Below are 14,344 nucleotides of genomic sequence, written 5' to 3'. Positions count from 1 at the left end.
GAACCTGCTTTGGATTTTGTGTCTCCCCCTCTCTCTGCCTCTCCCTCTCTCGCTCTCTCTCAAAAATAAATAAACATTAAAGAACAAAAACAGAAACAAAAAGCTAGGAGTTCTGAGGAGAAAGTGATTATCTCTTGCTTCTTATCACAGCATAGGAAAAAATATGCTGATCTATCATAGTGCTGCTAAGAAATTAAATAATGTTTATAGGCGCTTCAGTTCAGAAGATGAATTATAAGTTGCAAACCCATGTGGCACATGGGTGGCTCAGTTGGTTAAGTATCTGACTCTTAATTTCAGCCTAGGTCATGATCTCACAGTTCATGAGTTTGAGCCCTGTGTTGGGCTCTGCAGTGACAGTGTGGAGCCTGCTCAGGATTCTCTTTCCCCACTCTCTCTCTCTCTCTCTCTCTCTCTCTGCTCCTCCCCTGGTCACACTCCAAATCTCTCAAAACAAACAAACAAACAAACAAACAGCAAATCCTTAAGAGTACAGGGTTTAGTCATATATTCTCTACAGAACACACAGCTAAAACAGAAGGAACCTCCTTACCTTGTTTTTGTTACTCATGAATACGTGGTGATCTACTTTTCCAAACTGAAGTCCAACACAAAGTACACACTGAAGTCCATCTTCTGGTAAGTTATCAAGATGTACAAATCGATTGTAAATTTTATCTATATTTGCCTGTAGTTTTTTAAGAGAGAACACAGAAAAAGAAAAAGTATGAATTATTAAACTGTAAAACACAGATTAACAGTAAATTTAATTTTTCCGAGGTCAGATGATGTTCTCTCCCAAAGGTAAGAAAATGACTATGTGAGTGAAGACAGTGAGATTTTAGTTTTAGATTTCAGTAATCAATGAAACAATATACTGAAACACGAAATATAATCTTTCTTTTATCAACATAGTATTTACCCAACACTTAATATACCTAACCCACTTAATATGGCTCCAGTATCTGGAAAGTATTTCACATTACGGACTACCATGACCCTTTACTTTTTATTTGAACCAAGATAAAATCCATTGTATACTTCCATCACCTCAATATTTTAAAATAAGTACTAAGGTTTTATTTATTACAGGTGAATAACCAATATTTCTACCAATTAAACAAGTGTAATAAGGTATTTAAAAGCAAATATTACCTCTGGGTCATTTTCTTTAATCAAGGTTGTAAATATAGCTTCCTAGAAAAGGCAAAATAGAGGGAAAGTATAAGTCTTCCTCATTCATATATTTAGTCAAGATTTATAATAAAATAACCTATATGAATAAACATTAAGAATTATTTCATAAAATAAGAAGTCAGCAAAAGTTTTTTTTAAAATTTTCCTTCTAAAAAATTTTCTAAATTTTTTCCTTCTAAAAATTTTTCCTTCTTCCTAAGCAAATTAGTCAAGTCCCACCTTAATACATTTCAATTCTTCCTATTCCCATAAGTACATCAAAGGTTAATAAGGTGGTGTCAGGGAGGACATTCAACTTCACATACAAGGAATAAGAGAATTACTTTAGCAGACAGTAAGAGAATTCAAATTACAAAGTGAAAAGTGTATAAGCAAAGTAGGGGATAAGGAAGAACAGAAATATAGGCTAGTAGGGGTACCGGGGTGGCTCAGTTGGTTAAGTGTCGGATTTTGGCTAAGGTCATGATCTCATAGTGGTGGGATCAAGCCCCGCTTCTGGCTCCATCATGGGCGTGAAATCTGATTGGGATTCTTTTGCCCTTTGCCCCCACCCCACATGCAACTCACACACTTACTCTCAAAAAGAAAAAATGCCCAAAAAAAAAAATAAAAAAAAAAGGAAAGAAAGAAAGAAAAAAAAAAAAAGAAATTTAGGCTAGTAAAAACAAACAGTGAAGAGTATTAAATGCACAGTTATTTAGTGCTGTTGAATTATAAAGAAGGCTAAGACTGGTATAAGACAAAAATGTCAAAGCTGGGAAAGGAAAGCTAATGGAACTTTATCTTCAGAGCCTCTGTCTCTTAACTTTGTTTTTTCTTTTCAAAAGAATACTGACACATATAAAACAATACCACCAATTACATCAGAGTGATTTTCAACAGAAGGCTCTCTCAAATTATATGCCATTTCCACTTTCCTCCAGGGATTCTAATAACTGTGTTTCCTAATAGATAACTGATATTATCTCTTAGCAGTTGATAATAAATGTTTATAAGCCACAGAGAAACAGTGAAGGGTTTCTACATCAGTTGAATTTGGACAGATTCGAATTTTATGTCAGTCTCATGACTTTGTGGTTTTAAGACACAAAACTAAAGTTAGAAGACATAAAGAACTACTTTTGTTGGGTCTGTTGTTTTTCCTTATTTATCAAGAAAGAGAGAGAGTGACAGAGAGAGGGAGAGAGAGAGAATCCCAAGCAGGCTCCGCACTGCTAACACAGAGCCAAACTCGGGACTTGAACTCCCAAACCATGAGATCATGACTTGAGCCAAAACCAAGAGTCGGTCACTCAACCAAATGAGCCACTCAAGCACCCCTGGAGTTTTTTGTTTTTTAATTTTTTTTAAGTTTATTTATTTTGAGAGACAGCACAAGTGGGGAGGGGCAGAAGGAGGAAGAGAGAGAAAATCCCAAGCAGGTTCCATGCTGGTAGCACAGAGCCCAATGCAGGGCCCGAACGCACAAACCATGACCTGAGCCACAATCACAATCAAACGATCAACCAACTGAGCCACTGAGGCACCCCTAGTTGGAGTTTTTAAGAAACAAAGCAATGATGGATGGGATGAAGACAGAATAAACCCCAGAAATATTTATGACTTAAAATATACAAAACAGATTATGCGAAACCAGAGAAAACTCAAAAATAACATCTGGGATTCTAGTCTGGAGGGCTGATAACAGCAGTAACACGAGAACAGAGAGTTGTCGAGGCACCTGGGTGGCTCTTGGTTGGGCATCCTGTTCTTGATTTCAGCTCAGGTCATGATCTCATGGCTCCTGAGATCAAGCCCTAAGTCGGGCTCTTCACTGACAGCATGGAGCCTGCTTGGGATTCTCTCTCCCTCTCTCTCTCTGCCCTGACCCCACCCATGCTCACACGTGCTCTCTCTCTCAAAATAAACGAACATAAAAAAAAGAATATTGTCTACAGATAGTTTTCAACTCTTTTTCGATTCTAAAATATATGAGGGGTTGGATTCCCTCAATATGGAAGTAACTCTCAAACAATGGAATGGGAGATTATGAAGGAAAAGGAAGCTTTCTCAATGGCTCAAAAAAAACATTAACCTGAAGAAGCAAGCCAGGAAACACTTAACAGACTACAATAAATCCAATTTAAAAATTTTATAATTTTGTAGAAAAACTGATGGGAAGTCTATTATTTACCTCATCTTTTATATTCATGTTTTCAGGAACCATACTTATTGAGAGCTGATTTCCATCCATTGATATTGGAAAACAGGTATAAAATTTTACCATAGAATCTGCACATTTTCTATTTACTTCCATAAATACCTGTTAAAAATAGAAATTACAAGAACAAAAAAATAAATTTCTTAAGTTACTTTTTCTTGAAAAGATTTAATACTTAAGCGTCAAATAAATTGAATAACTTAGTAAATGTTTTAAAGAAAAAAAAAGGCATTCCTCAAAAGCGAGGCCAACAGACTCACAATATTACAACCATAAGGAATGGATGACTGCATTTATAAGGCAATAGTAAAGAGAGAAATAAGAGTGGACATTCTAGTAAATGACATTAAGGAAAATCTTATTTATCTTATTCATTACTGTATCCTTAGTACCTAGAGTAGTATCTGGCATATAGCAGACATTTAATAAATATTTGTTAAGTAAATAAATTTAATGGTTGGTAAAATATGAGAAATATGAGAATTGAAAGAACCAAATTACCATGTTATTTTTGATTTTGCAGTTTTCCTAATTGTGAAATTCGTAGTTTCACACATTTTGGTTTTAATTTTCATCCCTGGCTAAATGAATAAGCTGAACATTCTTCTACATGTCTTGGAGTTAATGAGATAGAAATCTTCCATATATTTGTTCACAGCTGTAATTTTTTTTTTTTAATGTTTATTTATTCTTGAGAGAGAGAGAGAGAGCGTGAGTGGGGGAGGGGCAGAGAGAGAGGGAGACAGAGAATCTGAAGCAGGCTCCAGGCTCTGAGCTGTCAGCACAGAGCCCCACGCGGGGCTCGAACTCACGAACTGTGAGATCATGGCCTAAGCCAAAGTCAGACGCTTAACCGACTGAGCCACCCAGGCGCCCCTATAATTCTTTTTTTAAAGAATTATCTCTTTGGGTCATTTGCCCAAAGAGATATTGAACTTTTAATATTTTACAGCATAATGTGGGTATGAATCTTTGTTTCCCTATTACAATAATTAGAATATTTTTAGTTTTCAATTTACATCTTGCTTTATGTTCATTTTAAACCACAAATGTTTGAAATGTTTATATGACTGAAACTGGTATTTTTCTACATAATATCTAGAAAAGTATTAAATCTCCCAATAGTTAATAACTCTAGTCAACTCTAATCAAAATTGGGCAGATAAAAGTCTAGATTTTCTGTATTTGATTTTATATTTAAAGTATCTACTCATACTCTGGTATATGATGCAAAGTGTGAATCTGAATTATTCATTTCCAGATTCCCACAATTTCCCCCGATTTTAATGTACTTACATTAAAAAAGTCTTTTATTAAAAAATCATTCCTGGGACGCCTGGGTGGCTCAATCAGTTAAGCATCCCACTCTTGATTTCAGCTCAGATCATGATCTCACGGATGTGAGATCGAGTCCCACACTGGGCTCTGTGTTGGGCGTGGAGACTGCTTAAAATTCTCTACCTGTCCCTCTTCCCCTCCCTCGCTCACACATACTCTCTCTCAAAAAAAAAAAAAAAACTCTCCTTCCTTTTATTCTTGTTTCTAAATAAAATGTTTTACTGAAATATAATTTATACATTATAAAGTTCACCTGTTTATAAGTGCAGGATTCATTGGTTTTCAGTAATTTATAAAGGTGTGCAGACATTCAAATAATCTACTTTTAATATAATGTGAAATTGCATGTAACTTGCATTCACTCTCCTCTTCCGTTTTCTTAAGCAAACTGGCTCCAACTACCATCAAACATATATAACCTTCCAAAGATCTCTAGTGATCACAAACTCCTTTCTAATGTAAGAACACCACTTCTAATCACCTGAGTGGTGTTTCCATTAAACTTTCCTAAAATCTCACCTCTTGTAAAGTACATTCCACAAGTTATTAACAACACATTTTGTTTTGAAATTACAAAAGTAGTATGTACTAATTCCTGAAAACTTGAAACACAAATATAACCTAGGTTATTCTAAGTATTGATGACATTTTTGTCTGAGAATGGTTACTTCCCATTTGAGTACAATTGGTAAAATACCAGGAATACTAGTAAAAAAAGTGCTATGCAAGTTTGTAAGTCATTATAAAACTGCATTAACATATCGAAGATAAAATATTTAGACTAAAATTTTAGGCAAAATTTTGACACATTTATTAAGCCATCCTCCCCATCATAAAAACTACGTCAGATTACAATAACACTAAAATATGGGATATGTTTTATATTTTAAAAATCCCTTAGGTTGAGATGGCTTAATTATTTTGAGGTGCTGCCTTTAAACCCTTTTCTTTTCATTTTGTGAGCTTATTTTCAAAATGTGCTTCAGACAACATGAACAGCTATTATCAACGCTTACCTTTTTATGAGATGATAAAATCAAAATATCCTTTAAACCACCAAATGGTTTTACTAGGTTGTAAACTTCTTCTATAGAATATCCTTTATTAGGCAAATTAGAAATAAGTACCACACACATTTCCTCTGTTTCCTTCAAAACAAATTTAAGAGTTGACATTCAAATTTCTTTAACTGCTTCTATATTTACTTAAGTTTATACTGCAGATCATTTGTTATGGTATTTAAACTGACTGCATTTAATACTAAATCTTATCATTTAAGAAGGCTGGTCCGAACCTCAAAAACAAAACAAAATGCAAATTTCCTCTCTTTTAAGTACATAGCATAATTTCATTCATACCATGTGTCATCGAGTCAAAGCCTTTAGTTCTCTTTTTCAACCACTGTTTACAAATACAAGTTTAAGGGGAGCCGGGCTGGCTTAGTCAGTGGAACATGCAACTCTTGATCTTGGGGTTGTTAAGTTTGAGCCCCACACTGGGTATAGAGATTACTTTAAAAAAATTAAATCTTGGGGGCGCCTGGGTGGCTCAGTTGGTTAAGCGTCCGACTTCGGCTCAGCTCATGATCTCACAGTCCATGAGTTCGAGCCCCGCGTCGGACTCTGTGCCGACAGCTCAGAGCCTGGAGCCTGCTTCAGATTCTGTGTCCCCCTCTCTTAGCCCCTCCCCTGCTCATGCTCTGTCTCTCTTTCTCTCAAAAATAAATAAAAACATTAAAAAAGAAAAAAAAAACTATTTAAAAAAAATTAAATCTTGGGAGGCACCTGAGTGGCTCAGTGGGTTGAGCATCTGATTCTTGGTTTTGGCTGAGGTCATGATCTCAGAGTTCATGAGTTTGCACCCCACATTGGGCTCCGCACTGAGTATCAAACTCTGCTTGGGATTCTTTCTCCCTTCCCCACCCCTGCTCACACACACTCTCTCTCAAAATAAACTTTAAAAAATATGTAAACAAAAGCTTTTAAAAAAGCTAAAAATAATTTAAAAATAAAAATACAAGTGGGGCACCTGCGTGGCTCAGTTGATTGAGCATCCGACTTCGGCTCAGGTCATGATCTCATGGGTTCATGAGTTCCAACCCACATCAGTTACAGCCCACATGGGGTTCGTTGCCTTTAGTGCACAGCCCACTTAGGATCCTCTGCCCTCCCCCCTCTCTGCCACTCCCTGCTCACGCTCTCTCTCTCAAAAATAAACATAAAAAAAAATAACAAAAATAAAAATACAACTTTAAAACACCAGTTTGTCTCTGACAACACCTCCATGCTCTGCCATTCCTGTGCCATGTTTTGCTAACATCTCCAACCTCCAAGTCAGAGCATATCCTTTTATCTCGCCAAATAAAATGATCTTTTAGGCAATATTAAAAAGCTTACCTCGTCTCTTAGGAATCTTTCCCTATAGCCCAATTCCCATTACAAAGTAAATAAATACTTTCATTTCTGCCTTCTCTTCTCTCGGATCTATTTTATTCTTCAAATGACTCTCATCAATGCCAATTTTTCCTTTAGTGAATGTTGAGAAAATCCCCAAAGGTATACTAAATTGGACAATCTGTAACTTTTCTTTTGAAAAATAAAAGGAGGAGGGGTGTCAGGAAGTTATACTTTTTATAAGTAAGTTGAGAATGATTTTGAACTAGCACATCAATTGTGTTCATAAATGTTCCTTTTGAAGTCTTTAAGTCAATCTATTTGTGCTTTAAAATATCCTTCCTGAAACATGGGTGCCTGTGTGGCTCAGTTGGTTGAGCATCTTGACTCTTGATTTCCCAGCGTAGTGGGATTGGGCCCTGTGTCCAGCTCTGCCTAGGATGCTTTCTCTCTCTGCCCCTCTCCCCACCTTGTGTTCCCTCTCAAAAAAAGAAAAAAAAAAAAAAAACTTCCTGAAACAACAGTAAGATACATACTACTTAGTTACTACTTGAAGAATGAATCTACCAGTCAAAAATAAACTTAATGCTTAGCACCTGAATGATCTCAAGACCTTAACCAGTAAAATCTACATTAACAGGATTTTAATACATTCATAATGACAAATGTTAACCACAGGAAAACAATAAAGCAAACTTTATGCCCTCAAATAAAATCTCAAATTCCACTCGCTATTCTGAAAACACACAGAACTGGTATTCTAAATATTAACTTATCTCCTATTTGCTTCTAAAAAAACAGACTTCAAAAAATTCTACTGGTTCTAATTACACCACTGGTTTTTCTACTCAAAAGCCCATTTTGGCCTAACTTTTTTTTTCTCAGTGAAAGGTAAACCTCAAAAACATGTACCTTTATTAATAACCTGCACCTAAATTTTTATGACTTATTTTGCAACTCAAACCTTATCTAAAAAGTCACAAATGATAGATTTTTCACCACGCCAAATCCTGTACATTTTTTACTGGGTTTACAATAAGAAAAACATATTGTGTCAAAATTTCCTAAGCTTTTAAATAATAAGTAAAATATAAAAACTGACCTTGTTGACTTGTTCATTTTCTGTGGCCTCCACAGCAGCTTCTTAAGATACAAAATAAAGTAAGAATTCATGCAGATATATTTTATCAAGCTCTCACTTTTTCCACATTGGATTAAATAGTAACTGCATGGAAGTGTACACAACTAACAAAATACTAGAAAATTTAAGGAAGCAGCTACAGAATGAACAATGGTTTTTAAATTAGTATGTTTCATTTTATTCCCTCTAAGAGCAAAACTTCAGAATAATCAAGAGACAGGGTGTAGATCTGAATCACAATATTTTAAATTTCACTTAGGTACGAACCTCGTATTTAAAAAAATATATTAACTATATCTGACACAAAATTAAATACCCTATTTTCTTCAAATTTAATCTTCCATCTTTAAACATAAGAGAACAAAATAAAATTTTTATTGACCTACCTGAAACCGTTTCTTTAGCACTATTTTCAGTGGCTTTGACTTCCACACTGGTCTTTATTTCAGAGTTTTCTGCATGAAATAGTCTGCTTTAATAGTCTAGAAAAGCATACTAATATAATTAAACTAATGAATCTAAACAGGAGCTTAAATTGTCACGTAAGTTTCCTTAGGCTGACCTGATTTAGGTCAGAGCTAAGATAGGTTTTTCTGTGAAAAACAACAAAACAATCCCTTTCAAGATTTTAAAGCAATAATTTCAAAATACACTCTAAACGTACACCTAGATGTAAAGAAAGCACTAAAAGAAAGCATTTCAAGCTTACCTGGTACGATGACAGGTTTGTTGGTGTCTTTGTTTTTGACAATGCCAGCCTTTTTGACTTCTAGAGACTTCTTTCCACTAGATTTTGCTTTTAAAAGTAGAAGTGAACTATTATTCTAGGGACCTGTTCAATCACTTAGCATGTTTCATACTAACACATAGAAGTAATTTAGTCCAACATTATAAAAGCAGTTCTTTTCCACATATTTATTATTCCCACTTATATCTGTTTACCAGTAAGATTAAAAGCAAATTTAAAATGAGATACAGTTCTTACTGATGGTCAGTAATGAGCCACAGATTTATCCCCCCAGTGGTAGAAGCACACCATGATCACACATAAAAAAATCGTATTTCGTAATTTGTACAAAGGTTCTCTAACATTAGTCTATATGGGGTGCCTGGGTAGTTTAGTCGGTTAAGTGTCCAACTTCAGCTCAGGACATGATCTCGCAGTTCATGAGTTTGAGACCCCACATCTCTCTGTGCTGACAGCTCAGAGCCTGAAGCCTGCTTTGGATTCTGTGTCTCCCTCTCCCCCCTTGCCCACTCACACTGTCTCTCTCTCTCAAAAATAAATAAAAAACCACTTTTTTAAAATAAAATAAAATAATTCTATATATTAATAAACAGGTCATATTAGTTTCAACATGTTACATTCCTTTCTTTATGGAGGAAACACATTCTTTTTACAGGGTAAGAAAAATCTTTTCTGGAGTAACAAATAGAAAAATATATAAGGTAGGGAAGGTAATATGAAGTGACAGCTCTAAAAACTGAGAGAATAAAGATTAAACAATTTGTAGGGGGAAGTGACAGAGCAACCTGTAATCACAGAGCTGTTAAAAATGCTTCCGGGGCGCCTGGGTGGCGCAGTCGGTTAAGCGTCCGACTTCAGCCAGGTCACGATCTCGCGGTCCGTGAGTTCGAGCCCCGCGTCAGGCTCTGGGCTGATGGCTTGGAGCCTGGAGCCTGTTTCCGATTCTGTGTCTCCCTCTCTCTCTGCCCCTCCCCCGTTCATGCTCTGTCTCTCTCTGTCCCAAAAATAAATAAAAACGTGGAAAAAAAAAAAAAATTAAAAAAAAAATTAAAAAAAAAAAAAAAAAAAAAAAAAAAATGCTTCCAATAGGGGCGCCTGGGTGGCTCAGTCGGTTGAGCGTCTGACTCGCGGTCCGCGAGTTCGAGCCCCGCGTCAGGCTCTGGGCTGATGGCTCAGAGCCTGGAGCCTGCTTCCGATTCTGTGTCTCCCTCTCTCTCTGCCCCTCCCCCGTTCATGCTGTGTCTCTCTCTGTCTCAAAAATAAATAAACGTTAAAAAAAAAAAATTAAAAAAAAAAATGCTTCCAATACAGAGGCACCTGGGTGGTTCAATCAGTTGAGCATCAGGCGTGGGTTCAAGCCTTGCATTGGGCTCTGTGCTGATGGTGCAGAGACTGCTTGGGATTCCCTCTCTCCCCCTCTCTCTTCCCCTCCTGTCTGCACGCACGCTCTCTCTCTCTCGCTCTCAAAATAGACAAATAAACTTAAAAAAAAAAAGTTTCTTACACAAAAATGTATCTGCAATGGCACACACTGCCAAGGATCAATATACCAAAAACTCAAAGTCCCATTACATGTCAGGTTTTAAATATTAAATAAGTATCTACTAAACTTTTCAAGATGTTATTAGATACTACAAATTATAGGAGTATAAAGCTTGCTTTTGATATTATGTTTGTTATATTCTCTAAGGCAAGAAGAACTTAATAAAACCTCTCCTTCCCAATAGTCTTACCTGTTTTGACTGAAGCTTTATTACCTTTAGCAGCTACTGTTACCACAGATTTTACAGAACCAGCTGATTTCCCTAAATAACAAAAGTTATAGTCAAAATTGATTTAATTGGTATCAACGATCCCCAAAGAACTTCATAAAGAATATGAGTGACAGAACATTTTATCCCAAACACATAATGGTATCATCTTTGGGGCACAGGTCATTTTCTAAATCTAGCAAGGATGATTAATTCCTTCAGGAGAAAAAAAAAAAAAAAATCAATAAAATTAGAATTCATCTCTCCAGTGAGGTACTTAAAAATAGCATTCAGGCAAGTTAAATAAATCTCTCAATGTGTGGATCAACTAACTGCCAAGGATACAGAAACAATCCCAAGTGCCTGCGTAGCTCAGTTGGTTAAGTGTCTGACTCTCGGTTTCAGCTTAGGTCATAATCTCAAGGTTCATGGGATAGAGTCCCACATCAGGGTCTGTTCTGACAGCAGGAAGTCTGTTTGGAATTCATTCATTCTCTCTCTCTCTCTATCCCTCTGCCTCTTCCCCTCTCCCCAACCTTGCACCCACTCTCTCTCACAAAATAAACAAATATTAAAAAAAAAAAAAAATCCCATAATGCTTTTAATGGTTCCACAAGCAGTTATAATTAGGGTCTCCCAGCTCAAGCTTACTTGGATTCCAGTTGATTGAAAAGCATTGAAGAATACCTACAATCACGGCTAGGCTACATTAAGATTGCTATGACTCATACCTAGTGCGCTCTATGTGAACAGGACTATTTAAATTATTCTGACCTTTTATACATACACATTACTGTTGCTTTTCTTCAAGGATGATGTGTAAAGACTGTGATCATCAAAGCGGCACTGAAAAGATCACCGGAGAACAAATCCCTTTCCATTCAGAGAGCAACAGGAGGTTTAGCTCTAAAACCTAGGATCCATTAACTACCAAGGTTGCATTATGAGGAAAAAGCCCAGAATCAGAAGTCGGTAGATTAAGGGGCATCTGGATGGTTCACTCAGTTAAGCATCTGACTTCAGCTCAGGTCATGATCTCACAGTTCATGAGTCGAGCCCTGTATCAGGCTCTGTGCTGATAGCTCAGAGCCTGGACCCTGCTTTGGATTCTGTCTCTCTCGCTCTCTGTCCCTCCCCTGCTCACGTTCTGTCTCTATCAAAAATAAATAAACGTTAGAAAAAAAAAAAAAAGTCATGGGGCGCCTGGGTGGCTCAGTCGGTTGAGCATCCAACTTCAGCTCAGGTCATGTCTCGCGGTCTGTGAGTTCGAGCTGCAGGTCGGGCTCTGTGCTGACAGCTCAGAGCCTAGACGCTGCTTCAGATTCTGTGTCTCCCTCTCTCTCTGCGCCCCCCTGCTCATGCTCTGTCTCTCTGTCAAAAATAAACATTAAAAAAAAAAATTTTTTTTTTTTTTTAGGAAAAAAAAAAAAAGTCAGTAGATCAAGTTGACTTCCAAATTAAATTGTGAAGTCTTAGGGGGCCTGGGTGGCTCAGCAGGATAAGTGTCCGACTCTTCGTTTTGGCTCAGGTCATGATCTCGTGTTTCATGAGTTTCAGGCCGGTGGCAGGCTCCAGCTGCTTGTGTGGAGCCTGCTTAGGATTCTTTCTCTTTCTCTCTCTCTCTCTCTCTCCCTCCCTCTCTCTCTCTCTCTGACCCCCGCCAAATAAATAAATGGACTTAAAAAAACTGTTAAGTCTTAGGGCATGAATCAATTTCTGTGCACATCTGCCCATTTATAAACAAGGGTGGCAAATGCCATGATTACTTTACAGAACCCTTGTGAGAACATGATCGTGCTTTTGAGAAGTTACCATACAAATAAAACAATTATAGATATGCACAAAAATCAACTGAAATAGTTTACAAATTCACCCTTTATATCCAAATACAGACCCTAACCATTGCTCAAAAAGATTAATACCAATACTTATAAAGTATCACCTAACTAGTCATTTCTTAGTCAATCTCAAATTCTGACACACTGAGCCCCAAAGAGCCCTTAAGTATTTCTTTCACTATCCCTATATTATAACAGGTCAATCCACTTTATTACTTCTGGCTGGGTTATAAGAACTTAAGGGAGAAAAAATGTAGAATTAATTTCCAACAGTTAAGGAGTGGCTAAGCAGCTTTAACACCCATTCCCCCCAAGTCTCCACCAAAACTCCCATAAACTCACTCTCAAAGCAATATCGAACTGTTGAGTAAATAAATGCATCCTCAAAACAAGACTTCCAGCTTCCTGACCCACTCAGATTATTGCTTTGAAGAAACTATTCTATGAAAATTCTGGCTCTGCCACTAACAATGGTATTTCCCAACTACAACCTGCTTCCTTTCTACCATTATAGAGAAGATAATTTAATACACTGATCTCTATCCATTTAAAAAGATGACCCTAAACTAACCAACATTTAATAGAAAGGAGAACTAGAGAGGATAATAATAGAAGAGAAAAAAATAATTAAAACCCACTATAGTCCATAAAAACTGAAAACATAATTTGCTGTTATCAGAGTTATTTTACAAAAGAAAGTAAACCAGAAGGAAGACTTGAATAAAAAAGAGGGGAATTATCTCTAATATTCATCATGAGAAAGTTTCCCAATTATCTTATTTTACTAATTACTACAAAGAAGGAGCATATCTACTAAATCTCTTTCTCAGAATTTCTAGGTGACTATAAATTTAAAAAAATTAGTATACACCCAGCAAATATTATGTCATATGAAATCCAAGATAAGTAATTTAAAGTTAACTAATATGTCTAGAATTCTAGTAAAAAACATACCTGAAGATTTATTTACTTTGGTTCCAGATGTCTTAACTTGTCCAGTTTTGGCTAGTAAGAAAAATATATCAAAGACACATTACAAACAATATCACATAGATTTAGGAAAGACCTAACCTGGCAATGACTGAAAAAACACTGTAAGAAACATCCTTATACTCATCTTTGTATACTTGTGGAACTATACAGATAAATTGTGAGATATGGAGGTGATGAGAAAAAAGGCAAAGATTTCAATTTTAACTATATTAAATTGCCCTCCATGAAGTCTGTACCAACTGATATTCCCATCAATAGCCCATGACAGTGGAGCTTCCATTACCACACATAGTAGATAAGTTATTAATCACTCAAAACTGAAATGGAAACTGGTATGGTTTAATTTTTATTTTTTTAAATAGGAGTCAAGTTGTGTTAATTTTCACATGTTGAATTCAACACTATATTTTTCTCTGTGATCTGCTATTCATAATATTCGCCAACTTATCTTTTGGGTTGTTGAGGTTTTTCTCATTATTTGTTAAGAGATCTTTATATATTAAGAAAATTCATCTGGGGGCACCTGGGTGGCTCAATCGGTTAAGCATCAGACTTCAGCTCAGGTCATAATCTCATGGTTCAGGAGTTTGGGCCCTGACATCAGGCTCTCTGCTGTCAGCACGGAACCTGCTTCAGATCATCTGTCTCCCGGTCTCTCTGCCCCTCTCCTGCTCATACTCGCAAGCACATGCTCTCTCTCTCTCTCAAAAATGAATAAATAAACATTAAAAAAAAGAAGAAGAAA

At 36.4% G+C, this 14,344-nt stretch overlaps 1 protein-coding gene across 11 annotated transcripts in view; it reads right to left on the bottom strand.

Moving 5' to 3' along the window:
• Positions 1-14,344, bottom strand: part of ZNF638 (zinc finger protein 638) — an 86,427-nt gene that overhangs the window by 22,009 nt on the left and 50,074 nt on the right. For 8 of the 11 annotated variants that reach the window (XM_030310812.2, XM_030310805.2, XM_030310808.2 and 5 more), the window contains 9 exons: positions 13,561-13,611; positions 10,751-10,822; positions 8,979-9,065; positions 8,656-8,724; positions 8,231-8,271; positions 5,752-5,883; positions 3,371-3,499; positions 1,156-1,197; positions 554-688 (listed from right to left, as the gene is read on the bottom strand). In XM_030310812.2, the coding sequence (XP_030166672.1) occupies positions 554-688; positions 1,156-1,197; positions 3,371-3,499; positions 5,752-5,883; positions 8,231-8,271; positions 8,656-8,724; positions 8,979-9,065; positions 10,751-10,822; positions 13,561-13,611 (758 nt within the window). The remainder of the gene's footprint in view (positions 1-553; positions 689-1,155; positions 1,198-3,370; positions 3,500-5,751; positions 5,884-8,230; positions 8,272-8,655; positions 8,725-8,978; positions 9,066-10,750; positions 10,823-13,560; positions 13,612-14,344) is intronic. The other 3 variants (XM_030310803.2, XM_030310809.2, XM_030310810.2) reach the window with 3 other exon arrangements.

Source organism: Lynx canadensis, chromosome A3, assembly GCF_007474595.2.
Source record: "Lynx canadensis isolate LIC74 chromosome A3, mLynCan4.pri.v2, whole genome shotgun sequence".
Classification (NCBI taxonomy): Eukaryota; Metazoa; Chordata; class Mammalia; order Carnivora; family Felidae; genus Lynx; species Lynx canadensis.
The sequence above is the reverse complement of the archived record's forward strand: the minus strand, read 5'-3'. Positions and strand labels throughout refer to the sequence as shown.